This window comes from Barbatula barbatula, assembly GCF_947034865.1.
Source record: "Barbatula barbatula genome assembly, chromosome: 25".
In the NCBI taxonomy this organism is placed as follows: Eukaryota; Metazoa; Chordata; class Actinopteri; order Cypriniformes; family Nemacheilidae; genus Barbatula; species Barbatula barbatula.
The window spans coordinates 4,727,742-4,750,762 of NC_136788.1; the positions used below are offsets into that span (position 1 = coordinate 4,727,742).

General features: G+C 40.4%; 2 protein-coding genes across 2 annotated transcripts in view; one reads left to right on the top strand and one right to left on the bottom strand.

The window, feature by feature from the left end:
- wwox (WW domain containing oxidoreductase) overlaps window positions 1–10,701 on the top strand; it is a 164,510-nt gene extending 153,809 nt beyond the window's left edge. The window contains exon 9 of the mRNA XM_079449691.1: window positions 8,962–10,701. Coding sequence (XP_079305817.1) covers window positions 8,962–9,153 — 192 coding nt within the window. The 3' untranslated portion in view covers window positions 9,154–10,701. The remainder of the gene's footprint in view (window positions 1–8,961) is intronic.
- mafb (MAF bZIP transcription factor b) overlaps window positions 8,170–23,021 on the bottom strand; it is a 55,356-nt gene continuing 40,504 nt past the window's right edge. Inside the window, exon 3 of the mRNA XM_079449692.1 lies at window positions 8,170–10,176. The gene's annotated coding sequence lies outside the window, so the exon portion shown is untranslated. The remainder of the gene's footprint in view (window positions 10,177–23,021) is intronic.

Sequence of the window (23,021 nt, forward strand, 5' to 3'; positions counted from 1 at the left end):
CCTCCCTGCGATTTCCTTTATTCCTGTGACCCGTAGTCATTACGTTCCGCCGAAATGAATGAGCAGGGTTAAATAGCTGCCAATTTCTCCCTCCTTCAAAGATCTTTGAAAGCGCAGAGTACGCCCAATAAACCCACACCCCTCTTATGTTTTATTCAGCTCATTTCGGAGCGTAGCCGAACGGCCAGCTTTAAGCTGATTTTCTGATTCACTTTAAATCCCGTCCCCGTGCGAAACTTCTTCTCTTTTTACAGCTCCCGTTTTAATGAATAGATGTCCAATAAGGACTTTTATTGTCTTAGCATATGTTGCTTTTATTAGCTGAAAATAATTGCGTTCTTCGGATCACCTCGGAAGTCCTTCCGAAAGATAAAAGCCAGATAGTTTCACAGTGGCTGCACAAGTCCTTCCGAGTCGAGTCGTTTTCCCCCTGGGTGCTCCGCGTCCTAATACCCCCACGTTCGTTCACCCCTCCCCTCCCATTGGCGTTCCTCCTCGCCCTCCCTATGTGTGACGCCTGACACGCACTCGATCTTATCGGACAGCGGGGTCCACGTCGGCCCCATGTTCTCCTGTTAGCGTGAGAGGGATGGGGTGGTGAAGAATTGCCACTTGAACTGTGTTTATTCGCCGCTCTCGCCATTTTTTAGACTCTGTCTGATTTCACTTCTCTGGGTTTCTGTGTTTTTCTTGAGCCGACGACAAGCAGCACTTTATTTTGAAAGGAGAGGAGAGTCTTTCATACCGATTGGCTATTACTTACACCGCTGCGAGCTTTCTCTCAATCCCTATGTTTCAGAATGTATTTTCTCACGTTTATTTCAGGAGGTCTCGGAACGGTTCGTGTGAATTTTGACAGGTGAACTGAAGCGAAATGAACACTAAAGTGAGCCAAACTGAGACCGTGTGAGAATAGTTCGTATATAATGTACTTTGCGAATGGAGAGCATGCCAGGTTTTTTATTTTTGGTTGTTAGTACTGCCATACCAGGTTTGGTTTGGTTTGTTTGGGTTCGGTTCGGTTCATTTGGTTTGGTTTGGGTCTTTTCAATGAAGGGATTTAAACTTGTTTTATTAGACAGGCACTATAACCATGTATATTATTATTTAAATTGTAATATTACAGAAAATGTGAGTTTAATTATTTTAATCTGTTTGGATTTTCACTTGATTCTTACATGTGATACGTAATATACAGAGAAATAAAGCAGGATTTTAACTGAAAAGATTTTACTTGATGTAGTTATACATTACTGATATAATGCACGTTGTAAAAATATGGTCCTTTACCTCCATGGCCTTAGTTACACAAGCAGTAAAGTCATCCGAGGGGCTGAGGACATTTTGTACATTCTTATGAAAGATGATTTTAAATGGTTTTATATGTAGGACTGATTAATAATACACAATAAGAGCAGGTACATTAATGAACTTGTTATTTAGGTTGCATTTCTATATAGTACAGCGCCTTTTGATCATGATCCGTTTTTTCAAACAATACCGAGACTAAAACAAACAAACCAAAGGAAAAATCTCATCTGTAGCTGGTTGTCCAAAGGCTGTGGAAATCTACATGGGCCGCTCAGCTCGGCACACCTCACCAACATGAATGTTATTACTCACCCTTGAGAGAGTGAGAATGGGTTTGTGGGAATGGGCTCCACCATCAGTAGAACGAGACTCAGGGGAGACGGAGGGCGCCTTTCCCCATTCCATTACACACAGGCCTCTGCTGTAATGAAGGCGATTTTAATAGGATTTAATGCATGTGGTGGGGCAAGGTCCTGCTTCCTTATGGCCCTGACAAAAGAATACGAGAGTGTAATAATCAAGTCTCATTCACCGGCAGTCCTGCGTTCACATTGATCATCCTTTTCCATCCCTCCGTTCTGGATGGGATTCTCGTAGGTTAGAGGACAATGGTGGTCCCGGAATCCCTCCCTTCCTTTTACATGTTTTGTCATTTTGTCTATGTCGTACAATTGTTCCCATTGTTATCTCTTCAGAGCCGTGGTGCAGCGATTGAGTCGAGGTTTGGTGCTCATGCAGGAACGGCTTTAGTCGTTTTATACATTTTCTGAATCGAGCCGTGCAAAGTGTCATGTCCATCGCAATCATGTTACAGGACGTTAAACCCTGATGTTTAATACTTAAGAGACGAAAAATAAATATGAGCAGAGTTTGGTTTACTTCCATAGTGCTTTAGATTTTCATTCTTTCTGGGTCTTTTGTGTAGCTCGCTGTGATCTGTATATGGGTGAAAAACATTGAGTTTCTTTTTTATTTGTAATGTTTAAAAAAGTTTTCTCTCTGGCAGTTGTTTTACCTGTGCCTTGACCTCCCGTTTACCTTGACCTCCGGATCTATTGTTCATTTTCTGAGTCTAGAGCAGATGCAGTATATTGTTGTGTGCCCGCTTCTCTGTTTGCTCTATGACTCTATATGTACATTAGATGGTTCAGTCCAAGCCCCTGTATTCTGAAAGGACCATTATTCCTCCGTTTCTCGGACCACGGGCCGTGGAAGTGTGTGCGTTCAGAGCTTGCGAAGTGTGTTTTGTGGTGTAAATCCTCTCTTCGGCGGTTCATTGGGCAGAAAGAATGGCCATCGCGGCTGTTTACTCTTTACCCAGTGTCCCCCTCACAGCTGGCTGGAGCACGCTCAGATGAGCTGTCAGCTCGCTGAGAGCACCGCCGCTGAATGCTAAGGTAAACAAAAAAGAGAGAAAAACAGATGGACAGAGAGAGAGAGTAATGAAATAAAGAAACAGGAGCCACGTAAATGTTGCCGGGATTGTTTTTTCACTCTCTTTTGTGACAGAGGTTTGACTTTTTGGAGTTTGGTTAGGGGGAGGATGGTACGACTAAACTAACAAGATCGGCGGAAGTTTAGAGCTATTGATTTCTACACATTTTTTAAACATCTTTAAAATAAGTTTAGACAGAAAGTTCTTTATTTTTTTAAATAATTTTAAACTCTTAATACTCTCTAGGAAATGAAATACTCTTTTCTTAAAAAACTTGTGTTTTACCTTTACAAAATGTTGTTTGTCCACCTGGAGCGGCTGTTTTACATTTAGGCATTTGGCAGACGCTTTTATCCAAAGGGACTTACATTGCATTTATACTATACATGTATATTCCTTGTTTTTATTATTTTTATTATATAGTTTTGCCATCATTTTCCCCAAATCTGTGAAAATCTAAAAACCTTAAAATGATTAGTATAATATTACAATATTTTTACATACATATTTTCTTATATATTTATTATATTCAAATATTTTTAAAAGAACATGTATATTTATTATTTTATAAAATGTATCACATTTAGTTAAGATCGATATACATCAAATTCCTTGTGTGTGTAAACGTACTTGTTAACAAAGCTCCTTCTGATTATGCAAATGATCGAGACCACCTAGATTATTAGATGCTTTTTACTGGTACAAAGTCACTTCATAGGTCAAGTAATTATACTACTAATTATTACTAAATTAATAAAAAATCCTCTGATTTAAAAGAACTAAAACACAATATGATATGTCACAGAAACCAAACCAGTAAAAGTCTTGTTACAATGATTATTTATTAAATTTAAAATATCTTTAGCACAGATTAAAAATCAGATACGTCCAGCTATCATGATCATCATGAATTGGAAAGAAACATTCCTAAAAAACGGTCCCTTTTCCTCCACTGGATCCTTAAACTTCATAAGACTTCAGAAGTCTCCGGGTTTGTCAGAAATATCCACATCATTGCATAGGGCTGAGGCAAAACTGATCACATTATTTTCGGGTGTAAATGTCATTCAGTACATGGCTGTATTCTCAAATGCAGGTACCACACAGTTTAAATAATCATAGTAGAGTGCAAGTATTAAAAACAAACAATAGATCAAATAAAACACATTTGCCTTTTTAAATGGAGTTCTTGCTAAAACAATAAAAACGAAAATTCCATATACAGCAAAGAACACAAAAAAACATCGCCAGTTATGTTTAACATGGGGATGTTTGCTTGTGAAATGTAGGGCCATAATCAGATATTCATTACAAGCACCCCCCCAATCCCACCTCGATATCACTATTGTGTTTGATATCGTGTTTGCCTCAACCCGATCTTACAAAAAATCTCAAAACATTGGAATAAGCACAGTGGCGATGACAGCCAAAGACAGAACTGCTTTTAACAGCTAGAAACCCAAAAATGTACAAGGTAAAAACTCAAATAACAATTTTTCTACATGTGTTTATTCGACCAATCATTTTATCACGTTTCTTTTTCTTTATTCTATTTTTACGTCTTTTTTTAAACATTTTTTAGCACATGCCATATGTGATTTTGATTATAAAAGTACCTGAAACCAACTTCTAGAGTGTCGGCATGCATAGCTGTTAGATATTTACAAATGTATGTACAACACAAACCAACTGCAGGGGTGGACAGATGTCCCACAACATGACGGGATCATTTACAGTGTTTTTTAAAACCTATCACATGCAGGAATGACATAAAATTGAATGACCTTTTCTTGAACAAATGGAAATACTTGTACCCATTGAGGTCAGGACCTGCTTTGTCCAGTTATTATTAAATGAGTGTGTTGTAGAAATGACAGTATCACAACCATTCACGCTGTAGGCTGACACCAGCCCGTAGTGTACTAGGGGATACTAGCTCACTGCAAAAAAAAAAACCCTAGGCCTGCCAACTACTGTATGAATGCTCATCCAGCGCAGGGCTTTAATACTGATGGTAAAAGTGGAGAAAGTCACAATGTGTACACTAGATACAGTCAAATATCATCAGGTGTGTATTCTGTGTACTTGTAGGTCATTTAGTTCATTACAACATTTAACGCTTGTTCAGGGCCCGATGGAAATGGACCACTTTGACACCACATCCAAACCAGATGCATTGAACACTTTTGTTATAAGGAGCAGGATTAAGAACCAATCAGATTCCACTGTGGGCGGGGCTACCCAGTGAGCCATTGCATAAACACAAATGACTTATACAATTTCTGTACTGATTTCATTTACCGTATGTCTTATTTATTGCTAAGAAAACTGTTTATTTGGATATTCTGTTTGTGGTTTAGATGAAAAATTGCCTTTGATACCGGAAGACTTCAGCTATTTCAATAGAGAAAGTGATAGACTTATTGCAATACTTTCCTATGTGAATTTCCTTTTAATATCTTAAATAGGAGCTTATGTAAATGTTGCTTTTTATTTGAATTGCTTTGGTGTGGCTGTCAGTATTGCTGCAAGTTTTCGTTGAATACACGCACGATGAGGAACTGACATCTATTCATCATAAGTTTTTAATAGAAGTGAGAGTGTTGGGCTGGGTCACCAGTGGTTTATCCGATAAGTAGCTCTTCATTTTCAGGCCTGGGCTTTGATAAATGTGAGCAGTACCTGGCCTGGTATGTTAATGTCTTTTATCATGCAGCTTATCGGCCCAAAAGAGCCATCAGGGTCAAGTGCTGTGAGGTTCAGCGTAACGGCAATAAGATTCATGTTCTCTTATTTAGTCTGACAATCCAATCTCACTATCTCCCACAGCTAAATACACCAAAGCAGGAGGCTCATGGTTAGAAACCCTATTATTGTCCCACCGCTAAAGGGGAAAGGAAATGGTATTTCAGCCATGAGCCTCGATGGATCAATCACAGATCTATATTTAGTGAGGATGCATCTGAGAAAGCTTGATGGGAATGTATTCCGCGTTCAAAGTTCTCATAAACCACATGTACGAAACCCCAATTGAACAATCTAGCCGTCTGCAAAGGGAGCGTGTACGAGTTAAGCTGTAATTCACATAGCGATTACAGTAATAAAGTTGCTAAAGCTAGCCGGTAGTTCTGTGTTAGCTTTATTCAGTGGGTGAAGGGCTATATGGGACTGCTGGGATTGAACCATGTGTTCGTCCTGCGTCTCGGATACTTTAGGAAGACTACGCAGTGTGTTCGGGAAAGAGTTCAGGGTCATTTTAGTGCGTTGTTTGGATAAGGGACGGCAGCATGCTAGCCAGCGCCGAAATCACACTTTACAACCATTAGCGCTGGTAATCTGGAGTCACGCTAGTCTTCACATCGCGTCATTACAGGAGGCATTAGCACCGTCAGGCGCCGCGCCGTAATGGAGCATGTGCATGTTTGTGGAGTGTGTTAGCGTTAACTTTGAACTCGTGGGGACTGAATTCCAGTGAGCGTGAGGTGAAATCAAGGGCGTGTGAAGAACTCGAGGCTATTTTGATCACTAGGCTAATGTGCTTTGTTGGGCGAGCTGGTTTTGAGTGGTCACTTTAGTCTGGGAAACCTTTTCTTTAGTTTTTTTTAGTAGTCAGTAATTACTACACTTTTACCAAACCATAGTTAGTTTTTGTTTCTTGCATAACGCAGACGTGTCTGGTTGATGTGAAAAAGTCCAGGAGGGGCACACAGATCATACGTATAAAAGATTGGGACATTATGAAAATCAATACTGTGGACCACTTCTACAATTTCTAAACTTGTATTGTGGTTTTGGATATCAGAGCACATTTGTTAATCCTAATGGTCTAATGGAAAGCCAAGAGGCATTTTGGACGATTTGCTCAACGTCTTGCCGATTTCCCATTCGAACTCCTCATTACCGACCTGAAAAATGATTTCACACTGCTTCGTTTGAAAGAGTGCAAATACCTTTTTTGTGCATATGAAAACATTAAATGTAATTACAAGAGCGCTGAATCCATAAAGTGCATCTTTGCATATTGACTGACTGCGTTGGGTTTGCTAGAGGGGTTGAGTGACATTTTCTGTCCTTTCATGTCCCCGGCTTCAAATATGTATTAACTTATCACTGCAAAAGCAGGTAAGACTCCAGAAAGATCCATTCTTTTGATGTCATGTTTATTGCCGCACTAACCAAAGCAAATGCAGCATCTGTGTACTTCAAAAGACGGTCGTCTGACACACTTTTACCCACACACACAGATAGAGAAAAACACAAACTACAGTTAAATGGGGATGAGAGAAGTTTGTTCGCTGAATTTCCGACTACAGCTTTGGCTTCCTTCCCAAATGCTTGTGTGTGTTCTAACAAGCGTTCTGTCACAGTTTTTGCCAGCTTGAGCTACAGCTGTTGATTTGGCTCTTTAAATGAGCTGAAGTCTTTGTACTGTTGCGCGTCTGCGCGCGTTTAAAGAGTTGGCCACCGGTGCGTCTCCCTGTAAATGCCTGCCAGAGGATCTCCTAAATGTTGGCCTGGGCTTTTTTCAGATCTGAGACGCTCCTGCACTTTTTGAAGATAAAGCGGCCGCCCATTTCATGCACGTCTAGGAGAAGTTAACTTCCCGCAGGAGTCGCATGTGAAGCAACGCAGGACGGCTTCTTCTGTGAGAGGGGACATGAAAGACGAGCCTGGAAACATTTGAACTGCGTGTCGGCTCTAATTCTGTCTGACATGTTTTTCTTTTCCTCAGTATCTTCATTCCTCTTTCCCCGAGACTGTTGAAACACCCGGGGCTAGCTGACCGCCCCACATAATTAGCTGGCGATTGACCATGCGTAAGAGTGCCCGAGCATCTGCAAGACATGCGAGTCATCGTTTGTTTTGTGTAAACAATCAAACAAGGGGCGAGAAAAGATGTAGAATATACAAGGATGTTGTATATATTTAAGCTAAATGACACACAGAGCGTTATTAAAAATTGGCGCTAAGGGTGGGATTACTTTTGTAACATGGAGAAACACCTTTACTTTACAGTTTGTTTGAAAGGTATGTCGGCTTCTGGGTCAACGCATATTACGTTTGTGTCAGATCTGACTGTTTGTTGAACAGCGGTTAGTGGGGGGAGTGTTTGAAGAAAACTTTTTGTGGAAACATTTGCAAAAATGATCTTTTTATCTTTATATACCTGTGCAGTTTGACAAAGTGACTCCAGCTATTGCAGTCTTAAGGGGCGTTTACACCAACAGCGATTAGGCCGCTGGAGGTCACCAAACTTTGTTGCACTGCCAACGGACTTTGTTGTTGACTCTTATTAGAGAAAAAAAGGACATCCAGTCAGTCAGTGTAAACGCCCCTTGTGTGCTTTTTCACATGTGTGTGTGTTACAGAGGATATTTGGAAACGTACTGTACTTCATCTTTTCACTAAATCTTTCTTTTCTAAGGATTCAAATTTCGTGTGTGTGTGTCTATGTAGACTCCTTCTGCAGCAGTGACAGAAAGTCCCCATTGACTCAGTGACATCCAGAAATCCCTTTGACATGAGATAAATGGACAGTTTTGGCAGGCTGCCCCACAGATTCCCTAAAGCGCATCCTTTTTGCTATGTACAGTATCTACAACTATACTGTTTTTATGTGTGTGTGTCTTGGCAGGCATTCAAGCGATATACAATACACCTGCCAATTTAATACTTCTCAGTTCCAGTTTCTGAGATATTATATCCTGTTTTTCCTACTTATTGCGCAGAAGACATCAAGTGCTATTGTTTCCCTTTGTGGCTTGATTTTTCTGCTGAACCCATGAGAAGATACAGCATTAGACAGAGTTTTGAGTCCACCTTACAAGCTTTTATAGAACTTGCCAGAAATACAAACAGGTTCACCAAAAACCAGATCATCCCAGTGGTTCCTAGACTAATATTTGGCAGGTACCTATATGACAGCATGCAGTTTGTTGACAGCCAAGGGTGTGATGTAACACAGGAACTCCATTTGAACAAACTCACAGTTCATGGGTTATGTCCTTTTGAAAGACCATGAAACAGGTTTCCCATTAAGTTTTAAGAGAGAAAAGGGTGGTTTTATTGACTCGTACACTGGGCATTGGTGTTATATGTCTTTGGTATTTTCTCTGCGTCCTCCACATTTCTCTTGGCTGTCATGTCGCAGTACAATAACAGCTTAAAATCCATTCGCTATTAATTCTGATCTTGTCCTTTTTGTCTTTCCGCAGCAACAGGGAGCGGCAACTACGGTCTACTGCGCCGTGGCTCCAGAGTTGGAGGGTCTTGGAGGGATGTACTTCAACAACTGCTTTCGCTGTCTGCCCTCTCCGCAGGCTCAGGACCCAACGGCCGCCCTCAGCCTGTGGGAACTCAGCGAGAGGCTTATCGAGGAGCGATCCACGCTGCCTCGGGCGCTCTGACCCCTCCTTTGTAGCCTCTCACCTCCCCCTGACCCCCTGTAGGGTCACCTGTGTGAACATCTGTGTGGAGGATGCAGGCGTAGAATAATCGTTGTTTGGAGGGGTGAAAAAGGATGCAATTCTAAACTGTACAAGGACATTGGCAATCAAAGATGGAAGTTATCTGGGAATCAGAAGCGGCTGGGGCTTCTACGGCAGATAAAGAGAATTCAATTGTGTTTCTCTCATGTCAATGGTGTAATCGCTCAATCCGGCGTTAAGGTTTTAACGAAGTCTAGATCACTCTATAAATGTCTCCGTAACAAGCACTAATGTTTGAGTTGTCTATTAAGGGGGTACTACATTTAAATGAAGATCACCTTTCCAGGTGGATGTTTACAGAATACAAATACTCTTTTGTTTGGAGATCACTGTCTGTACAGATACAAACGTCGAGTAAATGTTGTAAGGGGCGTAACCTACAAAGACATAATGCCAGAAATGTACAATTTGCGAACTATTTACAAACATGGCATCTTCACGTTTCTAAGAACAACCCAGTATTGGTATTCTGTACACAATTTACACAAGATGCTGTTCTGAAAGTTGACTTTTCTAACCCATCTTGATGGAGCCTCCAAACCATTTCTAACTTATACAAAATGTTAGACAATAAAACAGCATCTGCTTAGAGAACTGGAGGGCTGTCAGTGGCAGAAAGAGAAAATGAGTCTTAAATGTCTGAAAATATCTGGTGGAAGCTCCTTTTGAATTTCCAGGTATCGTCTGTTTTTGCATCAACATGCAGGGATTTGCTAATTGGGTTTTTCGTTGAATTTGGGTGAGGTCAGTAGTAGGGGACTTTGGGTAAGGCTAAGGAATGGCACTCAGGTTGATAAAGGGTTTCCTATTTCCTTCTTTCATTCCTTCATGTTTTTTTTCTTCAGTAGTCTTCATCGGGGTTGATTTTGGAGAGGTTGTGCTTTGTGGCAGTCTTGGAGCCGTGGGTCACCCTAAGCCAGAAGCATTCCAGTGTAATACTGTCTGTAAAGAGAAATAAAGAACGATTAAAATCACGACAAAAGTTACATTCTGTTTAATCTAGCGAAAGAGTCACGTGTTATAAAATTATTCATTTTGACCCATTGGAATTAAACACCACTTTTGTAATTTTAATAAATGGAGAAAATTAAAACAAAATTGTATGTTAGTCAGTTCTTATGTTTTGACACGCTGCAAAACTATCTGAAAGTAATCCCTGTTTTAGGTTTAGACAGTTTTTTTCTTCTGTGTTTTAATTCATGTGCCTGATGCACTGAAAGATTTAGCTGTTAAATTGGCCCTACATTCCTAACAAATACCACAAAGAAAAATATTTATTTTAGTCAACTAGTCTAGCATTAATGTGAATTGTGTCTAAAGAACAGTCTGATTAAAAAAGCAAGCTATGTGCTCTAAGTGTGACAGCACATCAAATAATCCACCATTTTGCAAGAAATTGTTTTAAAAGTACAATATTCATACATTTATTTCAAACTTATTAAAGTATGACTATTGTGTCAATTCTACAACTCTGAAGCTATGATATATCTTTTTTTTTATGTTTAAGGACTTTAAAAAAGCAAGGAAGTCCCACTATACCATGAGTCAGGGGTGAGCGAGTTTCCCAGGAGTGACACAAGCTAAACCCTTCCTATCCTGTGTGTTTAGCGAGGCTTTGACCATGACCCGGAACAACTCCATAAACAAACCGCCTGTCACACGCATTACTCGCTTCAGGAGAGTAATTGACACATCAAGAAGCCAATCATAAAAGAGGCATGTCCCGCCCTTTCACGCTTGTGCAGCCAATGGAATCAATATCTCGGACCAGCGGGCAAGAAAAGAACTTCCAGCTACCATTCCAACACAAATTCATTCTGATAAATGTCTTCGTGCGTCACATGCTCTGTTACACCTTAAAGCTGCAATATGTATTTTTTTGGGCGGGGGCTAAAAAAATCTGTTACTGAGCAAGTACAGAAAATAATCTGTAATTCTATATTTTACCCAAATTGACAATATCTGTGCAAGCATATGCAATATCTTAATTTAATGTAACGATATGTACAGTAACCATGCAATTTAATGTTTTAAACCGAGAGAGCGACACAGAGGCAAACGTTACAGACTGTAGCTTTAAATGTGTTTGACACGTGAGCGTTGCAGATGTGAGCGTTACACAACCAGTTCTTCAAATCAGAGTACACACTCTCCTGCGCAAACAGAGTTGCGTAATATGCATGTAGATGGCGTACCCTTCTCGGCGCAGGTGGCCTATCTTTGTTTGCTCCCACACACACACACACACACTACAGTATGAGGCCATGATGAGATGCAGAATTTGCCCACACGATTGTGTAAAAAACCAACAGCAGACACACAAGGTGTTCCCAGAATTCCTTGTACGAGCGAGCACATGGACAAGAGGTTGTCTCACACGACCGTACGCATAGACAAACAAGTCATTCCTTCTGTATTTTGCGAGCGTGTGTGGGATTAGAGGTGGGACGCCACTCTATTTCTGGTTCCACTCCATCTCTTCCCTGTTCGCGCTCTGTTTCTTGTTCTATCTGTTCTCTCCAGAGAGGCAGAGCGGTCTGGGAGAGGTAGAGGCAGTAAAAGTGTCACGGCGTAATGAATGGGCCCCTGATCGAGGGAGAGAACGAGAGTTCGCTGGAGGAAGAGCAGGGACTGGTTGTTATTTGTCTGATATTGAGGGAGGATAGCTAATGATGTGAAGCATGTAAACCTGAAGTGCCACTAAACCGCTCGTGTGTGCGTGTGGGAACCGGCGGGACCGTCCCGATCCTGGATAACGGAAGATAAAGTGGGAACGCAGATGAAGTGTTTCTGGGCCAGCCAGGTGTCACACGCTGTATTGTTTGCAAATGGCAGAACACAGATAGGGAAAAACCTCCGACGGCACATAGACTCAACAAGATACTATTGCAGGCCCTCTGTGGCTTTAAGAGAAACAAACCGTTTCGTTTTCTTGTAATGCGAACAATTGAAAATCACTTGGGTTGAAATAACACTTAATTCAACCAATACAACCAAAATTACGTTGAAAAATATATCATATAATGGCTTGGCGGTCTCTGTAAATTTGTGTATAAAACACTTGTTTTCTTTTAGACCACATACAGATTTTGTAAAACAAATCTAGTTTAAAAACAGATTTCGTCGCTGTTCTGACCACAAAATACTGAATAGATAGTGTTGGATAAACCCCAAAACATCTTCCTGAACATTACCACCATTTCTGTAAACCTTCATCTATTGGTCTAGCATGTTTTATAAGAAAAAACGCTGCCAACTACCACAGGCCCTTAAACGTTTGGAAGACAACCACTTGACCTACAAACAGGACCAGTTTTAAACAATTCTTAAATGCACGGCGAACAAACAAAAGTCAATAATAACATGCACGATATTGACAGTGTGCCACAGGTGACATGCCATCTGAGCTTTGCGCCCCAAGGGCTTCTGGGAAACTGTTGGGTCTGTCGTCCTCCGGGGGAGTCTGGGTGGCCATCGTTTGCCTGTTTTTTTGCCTCCCCAGCAGGAGGAGCAAATGCTCAGCTGTGTCTGGATGGAAACTGTTGTTTTATTCTCTGAATGCTTTAGGCATCGATTCACATACAAACAAAACAACATATTTGAATCATCACAATATTAATATTAATATTTTGAAGTGGTTCACATAATTCAATGACCCTTTATACTCTAGATTATGCCAATCATTTCTCTCACAGTCTCTCTTTGGCCAAAGGCAAGTAAAGCTACCAGTTCAGTACTTTAAAATATATTTTTATTTTAGTCTGAAATGTCTCTAAGAACTCAAAACACCAAGTCAAACACTGCTGGAAATCTAGTGTTAGCGTAAAGTCCTCGGTCAGACCTGAGCGTTCATTCTGGGTCAGCAATAAATCCACAAACTGAAAATCTGTCTTCGGCGGTCGAGCTGAGAAAAAGTCAGGTAAGTGTAGGTCGACCTAAAAAGATCAGGGAGACCCTTTTAAACTCAGGATAAAGAAAGATCGGATTAGATGTGTCTCTGAAATAAAAATAAAACCATCAGATCCGCTCTTCCAGGCTTCTACAGCAGTGCATGTCCAGCCAAGACGGCTTTTTTGTGTGAGGCATAGGAAGATTCATGAGGGGATGTTTTTCTGGTTTCTTCCGCCGAGTCTTATTGATCATCGTATTGGAATCATTTGATAGTTAATCAATGCTTTCTCTTTCAGCGCGCCGCCGTGAGACAGTGGGCCGTTTTTCAAAGGCCGGCCTTGATCTCGGAAACAACAATTTATATACACTTACTCACCTCAGTGCACAATACAGCTCCATTTCCCCAAGCATACCTTCAATCATCTTTATTTTCTAGATCACTACCAAACAGAACCGAATATTGTATGAATATGGTAATGTTGTAATACCAAGAGTTTTGGCATTCTTTAAAGTTCCTTGTTGTATTTTTTATTTCTACAGAATTTATTTATTTGTGTTACTATCATTATTACTATTTTTATAATAACAATAATAATAATAATAACAACAAGAATTGTTATCGTTAATATTATTGTTACTACTACTATTATTACTGTTATTATTATATGTATGCAAGTACGAACAAATCAAAGGAATGTCAAACAATACCATGTTCTATATCACAATACCTTGGTATTTACAGCTGATACCATAATCACTCTACCCTGGTATATGTACTGTACTTTTTAACTTTAAAAGCTGTATCCATAGCCTAAAATAGCAGTCTAGTTGCCGCCGTCCATAATGCATCTATACACTGAGACCTCACAGGACTTCCGAGGTAAAAGCTGTAATATAAAGAACTCTAGTGTTACTAATATGCTGATAAGCATTACATGGTCCCGTCCAGGACGCGGCAGTGATGCAATACAAAAGGTGACTTTCAGAGGTAAACGGATCTTCCATTGACCCCCACTATATGTCTGTATCACTTCCTGTACGTACAGCCCCGGCTGTAACCAAAAGCCTTTCACAATGCATCCGCTTAATCTACCCCCATTTACAATGACACACTCAATACGCATCACTCGACCGTTCCCTCTGCCTGTTTGAATAGAGCAAGAAAGGCATTATGACATCACATCCTGTCACAAAGCCATCATTACAGCTGACGTCTGGGAATGTGGGTCTAACCTCTGACTTTGCTCGAATTCCAACACGATCCGCTCCGGCACATCTGCAGATAGTGGAGACGGACCGGAAAGATGCACCACATGCCAGGTGTTTAATATCAGCGCTGTGTGGTGCAATTACCCCGCAGAAATGAGCTTTTAATTCCGTTTTATTGGCCCAATATTGCTTCTGGTGTTTAGTTTTAAAACATTATAATTAGTTTTGAAAAGATTGGTCGACCTCATTCTATTCCACAATACCCCATGGCTTTAAACAATACTCAGCGGCGGCGCGGATGCAGGGTCTGGAAACGCCTGGGTTGCGGTGAAACACGGTTTTAATAGCGCTGTAGAGCTTTGAGACAGCTGGCTAGAGAACCACTTATTGGTGAACATGGAGAATAAACGCTGCTAAAAATATCAAAAGAATAGGATTTGAACGTTTGGGAAACAATTTTCGTAACCTATTTATGCCGAGCCAATGGGTAGAACGTTGAACAGACTATTTAACTACATAATAAAATGTGCTTATGCGGTTTATTGTCAAGAGCAGCAGGTTTTAGGGCTAGGGACCCTCAAATGCATTTTTTACAAGAAACATCTTTGTTATCATACAACCACTAAACAATCTGAATACAACAAACCTATTGTATCCATTTATTTTAATTGGTTTTAGTAGGTGAGATATGGTATTTTTCGTACAATGGTTCATCTCTAAAAACATCTATAGGGGTCCGCAGATCACAATTTGATAACCTCTTGTCCCGGGGGCAGTACACAACAGTGTGTAATCCAAATAATTTAATCCAAGTAATATTTCAGTTATTATTCGGTTGAGTTTAATATTGGCTATAGGTGAAGAATTACCACTTACTGAACTTGCACTGGTTTAGTGGGCTGTGAAATGCCAAAGTGTGTGGATATTTTTAATGAATATGATCAATGGGACATCTCTCAGAGGAATGGATACACTCGATAGAAAGATGCGATCAGGAAAATGTATGATCCGTGGTCATCCATAAACTGTCACCTCTCCGGCGCTCAAGATTAGCATGTGATTAAAATGTAGGTCAATATTTGTTAAGAGCTGTTATAAAGTCAATGTTAGTTTTATGAAATCCAGTAGCTGCCTCTGAGATGACTGTATGACTAGATAATATGTTTCTTTAGAGGCACTGTCCGTTTGACAAACTTTGCTTATGAAGTAAATCTAGTTTTGTGAAGTTGTCATTTGGCGAAAATGCTTATGGTGAGATAAAATGTCATTTTAAAGGATTGAGAAGCTTACGTTCTTGTAATATATCTCATATAATATGTATATTGGTGTAGATTTAAAACGCATAGCACCAAGTCTGACATTTATGACAATCAGTCATCATAAGTTTGGTAAGAACCAATGATCTTTGACTTTACTGCCATCGAGCCTGGTAAAATGAGTCGTCTTTAAGTTCGTACTTAAATGTACACAATGTGAACAAGATATTTACAGTATATCCTAATGGAGTCAATGGTTTTCAGCTCTTAATCATTCAAATGTGCGTTTACTGTCAAATTTAGAACCTAAAACTAATTACAACTGGAAATACAGCACAAAAAAAACAATCGATGTGAGAATAAATGATACGAATTCATTTATGAGTGAGCTGTTCCTTTAAAACTACTACATCTTACGTAAGACCTGTGTTTTAAAACCCAAGCTTTGGGAACATTGGTAACAATTGTAAACTTAAATTAAAAGTCTGTGGGCCTTTGCGTCAAGCGTGGGGGAAGTTACAACACAAAAACGCCGCTCGTTTTTTTCCTGTGTATGTATGTGAAAGTTTGTGACATACTTTTACGCAGCTAAACGAGGCAGTACGTGATGAAGAGCACTAGCGCTCGCCTGCAATTATAAGACAATAAGATAACAAGCCCTTTCATTCATTCCTAAGAGACTTTCAAGTGTACGTAAAACCGCCTCGGCGCCGGGACGTTTTTCCAAATTTATCTCCGCCGTCTCTTGACGCTTTAGTGGAAATACTGCCAGCGAGAATCCTCTGCGTAGCACGAGACGAGTTGACCTTGTAAACCTTGACTTATTTTGTACGCTCTTTGTGCGAAGGGAGAAAGCGGGGGCGGAGAAACCAGAGGAGCCGTCATACCTGTCACGCCTTTCAAACAAAAAGAAAAACGAGCGTTCGGCCCCGAGAACAATTATTCCCTCCTGTCTGGAGATTCATCAGAGAAAGAGCCGGGGAAAAAGTGCGGAAAGAAAAATCGAGAGGACCAGAAATTGAGCGAGTGTGGAGTGGAAGCAGGCGGACATCGGAGAGTTAGAGAGAAAGAGAGAAAAAGAGAGAGAGGAGGTATAAGAAGAAAGAGGATTTGTCAGTGTGCTTTAGTGGAAAGCTCGCAGCTAAAGGCTGAGGTGGCAGTAATGAAACATTCATAATCGGCACAGACACGCTTCAACACACTCGCTGACACACTGTTTAAGCACTACCACTCCAAGGTCACACACACACACCTGAGAACAACTGAGACTGTACAGAACGAACGCAAACGTTTTCTCTCACACACACACACACATTCCTGACATCGACAACTCTCTGATATACGTGTTACACAACTGGACAAATACTTTAAAGAATGCAACAAATGTGACAAAGTAATACACAACATTGTAAAAGCTATGACGTCAAACGTGTTTATTATCGTAATGTACATCACTTACTTTATAGCATCACCTATTCCTCTAAAATCCTGTTATTCTTTGCTCATTCTTGGCTTTCAAATATAAGTAAATATTGACAGAATTAAAATTTTGTTCGAACTTTCCGTTAAATGCCGCTTGTCGAAAATGAATAAATGTGCTGCATGAGGTGATATAGGCCTTGCTCTAACCCTCAAAAAAGCAGCCGATAAGTTTGCGTTTGTCCGTCTTCATACCTCTCGTTCTTTGCTGTTTTTGGTATTATTTAATGATGTCTGTGAACACGTTCAAGCGTTAAATACTCATGTTTATATTCGGTCCAGAGGCGTACGTCATGCTCGGCAAACTCGCCTTTGAAGTGCTAAAGCCCCTCAGCGGGAGCCCTTAACTAGAGAAAACAACCCAAACAAGACTAAACAAGCACCAAACTAAAGAATTAGCTTTACCGACAACGGCTATTCACGGCATCCAAATTAAATCATAAACAGCTGCGATAGGATACGTTTCTGGATTCACTCTTTACCAAACTTGAATCGTGTATGACTATGGATTTTTAGATCCCTACATCTCATTTATGTATATGAGAGAAACAAATAATTGGAAATGATCTACTGTGACTAGCTAAAGGCCAGCCAGGTTATAAAATACAGTGACCTGTAAATATCGACTGTGTTCACAATCAAGGCAGCAACTTTGCTTTCGCCATCCGGCATGGAAACAAGTTGTTAAAAAAACATATAAAATCTGTCATCATTTATTCACCCTCATCTCATTCAAAACCTTGAATGTCTTTTTTCGGTGAAACACAAAGAGAGAATGTATTTTTGTATTTTGAGTGTTTTATGCCCGTTTAATGAAAGTCAATGGGGGTCAATGTTGTAACCAACATGCTTCAAATTGTCTTTTGTGTTCTGCTGAAGAAAAAACTCACAGGTTTGAAATGACACGAGGACGAGTTAATGAAAGTGTGCATATTATGTGAGCGGCGAAAAAGTTACCCGATAAGGAACAGAGTCTGGGAAAGTTATTACATTTTGATTAAAGATGGCAAAGTCAAACAGTTTGTTCATGGGGATAGCGAGCGCTGATCTTTTACAATGAGACCAGGATAAGACGCGTATCAGTAAAGTAAACAGTGTTGACTTTTATGTTGACTTTAATCACTACATATTTAATGAAGCCCATGAATGATGCATCCACCTATGCTACATATTTTCCTTCCATCCCATCCTCAGCCTACTGGTCACTTCCACCCCACCCCCCAAGCTTTTGATGTATAATTCATCTAGAACATATTCCATTAAGAAGTCGTATGATCATTCTGTTGACGCCGCGCTTGTATTAATGCAGATACAAACAGTGGACATCAGCGTTTTTGCGAGTTGTGTTCCAAACATACAGAACGCGCTCCGTCGGCGTGACGCGAGGTTCTCACGTCTTACATGCAGCCCGATACGCTCGGCAAACAAAGCGTAACAGCCGTGACGGATCTCGCAAGGTTCAAACAAACTCATCAGCTATTGTCTATAACAGTCGGTTTTGCCTGGGCAACAAACAATAGGATCCATATGTTGACGAATTTCTGAGCCATATGTGATAAAATAAAAAATGAGGAACAGGCATGCGTGGAGAGATGAATCTGTCTCTCCAGAAGGCGAACGTTTCAGGAAACAGGTTTGCGCGGCTCTATCGAACTGCAGGAGGGACGGACGGAGCAAAAGAGAGAGAGAGTGAAGAGAGGTGGGGGTCTTCCGAGCGTCTGCTATGCCGAAGAATGCAAACGAGCCAATCTGCTCGCCTTCGTACGGGAGACGAGAGAAAAAACGAGAGCGTACGCGACAGGATTGTCAGGTGGTGGCGGAACTCACACAAACGGCTACCTAATGACTCGATTTATTCAAATGCCGCCCAGTTCCTCCTAATGGTGTCTTCCAGCTGCATTTCCACTCACGCTCTCTCTCTCTCGCTCTCACTAGCCTGAGTGAAAGTGGCGTTTACGGGCCTCAATCCCTCAGAGGGACCCTCGGATCTCAACAACTCTACCCACGGGAAACACGCGCATGTTGCACAAGCATCTGATCAGCTTCTAGCACAGCTGCCAGACCGTCAGATACTACGGCGAGATCAAGTTAACACTTTCACAAACACACTTTGACAACGAAGGTTGCGAGGCACAGTATATTGTAAAGTACACCTTCCGAGATGGCATTCCAAGATGAACGTTTCAAACTGCATGACCTTTCGTGTGAAGCATCACGTTTTTATCTTGCACAACGTTTTTGAAATAAAAAAGTCAATAGATATAAGAACATGTTTTGTATCCATTTAGTTTATCCGTCACTTTGTGAATGGAGGTTCAAGTCAAATGCATTGCATCGTGGGATACAATACATCTGTTACATACGGCAAGACTACAAGTCGTCTGGTTATATTACAGTATGCATCCTGCATAGAATGCATATACTGTATTAACACTTTATAAAGCTGTTATAAGATAGCTCAAATTGTGTATTACTTCGTTATTACATGTCAGCTCTCACCTTGCAAGAATGATAGTTTTACGAGAAATGAAACGGCATTGTTTAAATCTGACCTCAGCTGAAGCTGGATCAGGCACGGCAAGTGCAACATTTGTGTGGTGTTTGTGACAAAAACATTTGTGTGCATAAAATAAAGGCAATTGTATAATAAAAAAGAGAAAAATCATTAAACACAGGGGTGGGTTTGTTAAAGGCGGGACGATTACGACTGGGAGATCTTCTACACGAGATAATCTAATTCCCCATAATCCCTCGGCAAATATGACTCGAGCTAATCTCTGCATCAATATTTGGCTTTCGTTTTTAATTATCACATCAAACAGAGTGGAGTACGACCACAGCGAGCGTTATTGCTAAGCAGGGGAACATTTTTAGTGTTGTCCTGTTTGCATTGTATTGACATTTGGCAGCCAACTCTAAGAGCGATTATCTGGAGTAGCGCACGGGTCGTTGGGACAGTCGGGACCGACCGAACTCCGAACGCGGAATTGGACGACGGAGGCAAAGAAAACAGGTGGACGCAATATATATAATGCGTAGAAAGTTCCCGTACTCAGCAAGTCCTCTGAGCTCCGTGATTTATACCGCCGTAGGATTTATAGCGCTTCGATAGAACATAATAACCCGTGCGAACACAATAATCATTCAGAAGAATAAAGAAAAAAATCTCTGCCTTTGTTATCTTACAATTACTATTGTGTATTTTATTGCATAATGGGTCTCAACAGTGCAGTTAATGGTATTACTGGCATACGACCAGACGTTGGCTTGTAAATAAGCATAATGGCACTTTTTAATAAATTACCTCACCTCGACACAACAATAATTTAATCTCCCTTATGAAAAAGGGACAGGTTGACAATGCTGGATTTATGATGGTATAGATTAGTCATCATCATTACTCTTGGATCTGTTATATATTTCTCAGATGAATTTGCTAATGTGCAGTCACTAGCTAAAATGAATATTGGCCGGCCACCTCGCTCTTAAAATGCTGGAATGCATTCAGACTCTTTGAAAAGCCGAGAGACGCATTTCACATGGTCACATATCAGAACGGGCGTATGCTTGAGTTTGCATTTATTGCATTTCATTAAAGTAACCTGGCTTTGAAATACAGCGTTTTTCCTGCATTTTGAGATTAAAAGAAAAACCCTTGAACTGTTTCTCAAAACGGGCCGTGTCAAGACGCACAAAGAGAGATATGCATGTGAAAACCTGCATCTGTCCTCTGAAGAAATTGTTAAATGTCAATAGTCAACAATAGATGTTGAACATTCATCCATTCTCTTATTTTACAGAGTGTATGGCAAAAAAGAGTGCTCGAGCCAGACAAATAACTCGATATGCATTTTATCAGTCTGTGTGTTCCATGGGATTCGAACCCACAACCTTTGCGTGCTAATGCAATGCTTTACCAACAGAGCTATAAAAGTGAAGCACCCTGGACAGCTGGCCAGCCCTTCAGAGGTCTTATTGTAGTCATATGTAGAGACAGTGAGAGATGTTGTTTGGGTTGCGGTATTGTTTTCATGTATATGGTCTTGAAAATGTGGAGAGAGTTTGCATGGTGGAATTATTGACGGCAGCATTAAAATGCCTTGCAATAATGCCATCTATACAAATTTAGTTCTCTCCTTTGAGTTATGAACTGGATTTTATGAAGCACTGGATTTTTTGATGACTGGATACGGAAACTAACAACGATATCGACTTCTGACTGATGGCACATCAGCAAAATTTCACGCCGTGGAAACTCTTTTTTCTTTCAAACGTGTTAACGTATGGATGAGCTAAAAATAGCCGCGCATTTCATGGTGGCGACTTCAGTTTCACGTTCTTCTCTCACACACATGCCCTGAATGATAAAGGTGACCTGATGGGTTTGATTTCAGCAGATTGATTGAACCAGGAAGAGAGAGAGAGAGAGAGAGAGAGAGAGAGAGAGAGAGAAAGAGGTCAGTGCATGCCAGGACTGTCCAGACCAGCAGACATAACTAATGCACGACTATTTACTGTCAAAAAATGGTGACAGCTATGCGGACATGAGACTTTTTCTCTATTAAACACACACATACTTGAAAAGAAAGGAATGCATGAAACAACTGTAATGTCTACAGTTTTGCTGATGATGTATAAGAAAATGATCTTAACATCAGTTGGCTAGAACAAATTGCAATTCTCGTGAAAGCAAATATATTCCTGAAAAAAGCATCTCAGATATTATTAAAAATAACATTCATTTGAAAAATGGCCACTGTACGTAACAGCGCTAAACCAGTAAAGTGTTACACGGTGAGGATATCAGAGGTTCATCAACAGACAGGCATTTCTGATTGGCCGATACGCAGCAGGTATTCCTTCATTATTAATGAAATCATCTTCAGCAATGAACATGAGCTTTAAGAGCGTGTATAATGACAGTCATGGGCAGCTGTATGTCCGTGACCCCGGCCTTCCCCTGTGGCTCTAATTAAAAAAGTCCCATTAAAATGTGTGTGTGAGCGTCCGTGTTAAACGCACGTGAGGAAGTTCAACAGATGAACACCTGCTCTTGCCGCAGTCACAGCAAACACACTTTTCATGGTCAAATCCCGTTGGAAAGCGGCAAAAAATGTGTTTGGTTTGTACTTTAAAGGAAGTACTATTACTAGCTTTCTTCTTGGAATTCCAGAGCTTATTGATTTTTGGCAATTATTTAGATGGATGGTGGGGTTACAGAGAGTCCTGTCATGCTGCTGCGAGAGATGTTCGAAATAAATAGATTATTGCGATGTATTTATTGATGAGGTTAAACTCTTTTAATACCAACTTCAAAAGTATGGCTTGGGACATTTGATTTAAAACCTTATTATAAATCTTTTATTTTGTTGCCTAATTTCTGTTTTGAATTCATGTATGATATATAATCAAGGAAAAAAGACATCTATAAAGATTAGATAAACTCGTACTTATTTGCCAGCCTAAAACCTGTACACAACTGCTCAGCAGATGTCGCATATTTATTTTCTGGTTGTTTTGCCTTAATAAACACATATTTCCTAACACAATTATCATTTTAATGACATATTAAATATGCAATATGCTAGTAGATCCTCAGGTTACTCCATGAATGTAAAGGTAAACCCTATGATGTACCTTGTCCCCTCTCCAGGTTTGTATGCCACCTGTCCAGGGTGTTGTCCTGGAATAGACAAGTTCCAGCTAGGGGTGTCACAATATAGCGCTATTGAAAATAACCGTGATACCAAAACGGCGAGGCATTGATATCGTGCAAATTCTACACATATCGTAATATCCTAAACTATTCTCTCTCTGCCTCCCTACACTTGTATTTTCAATGCGATGTATTGACCTAATAACAGACAAAACATACAATACACAAAATGAAAGATGCATTTAAGTGATGGCATCATTCATTTCTTTAAAAGCACCGCTATAGATACCGTGATA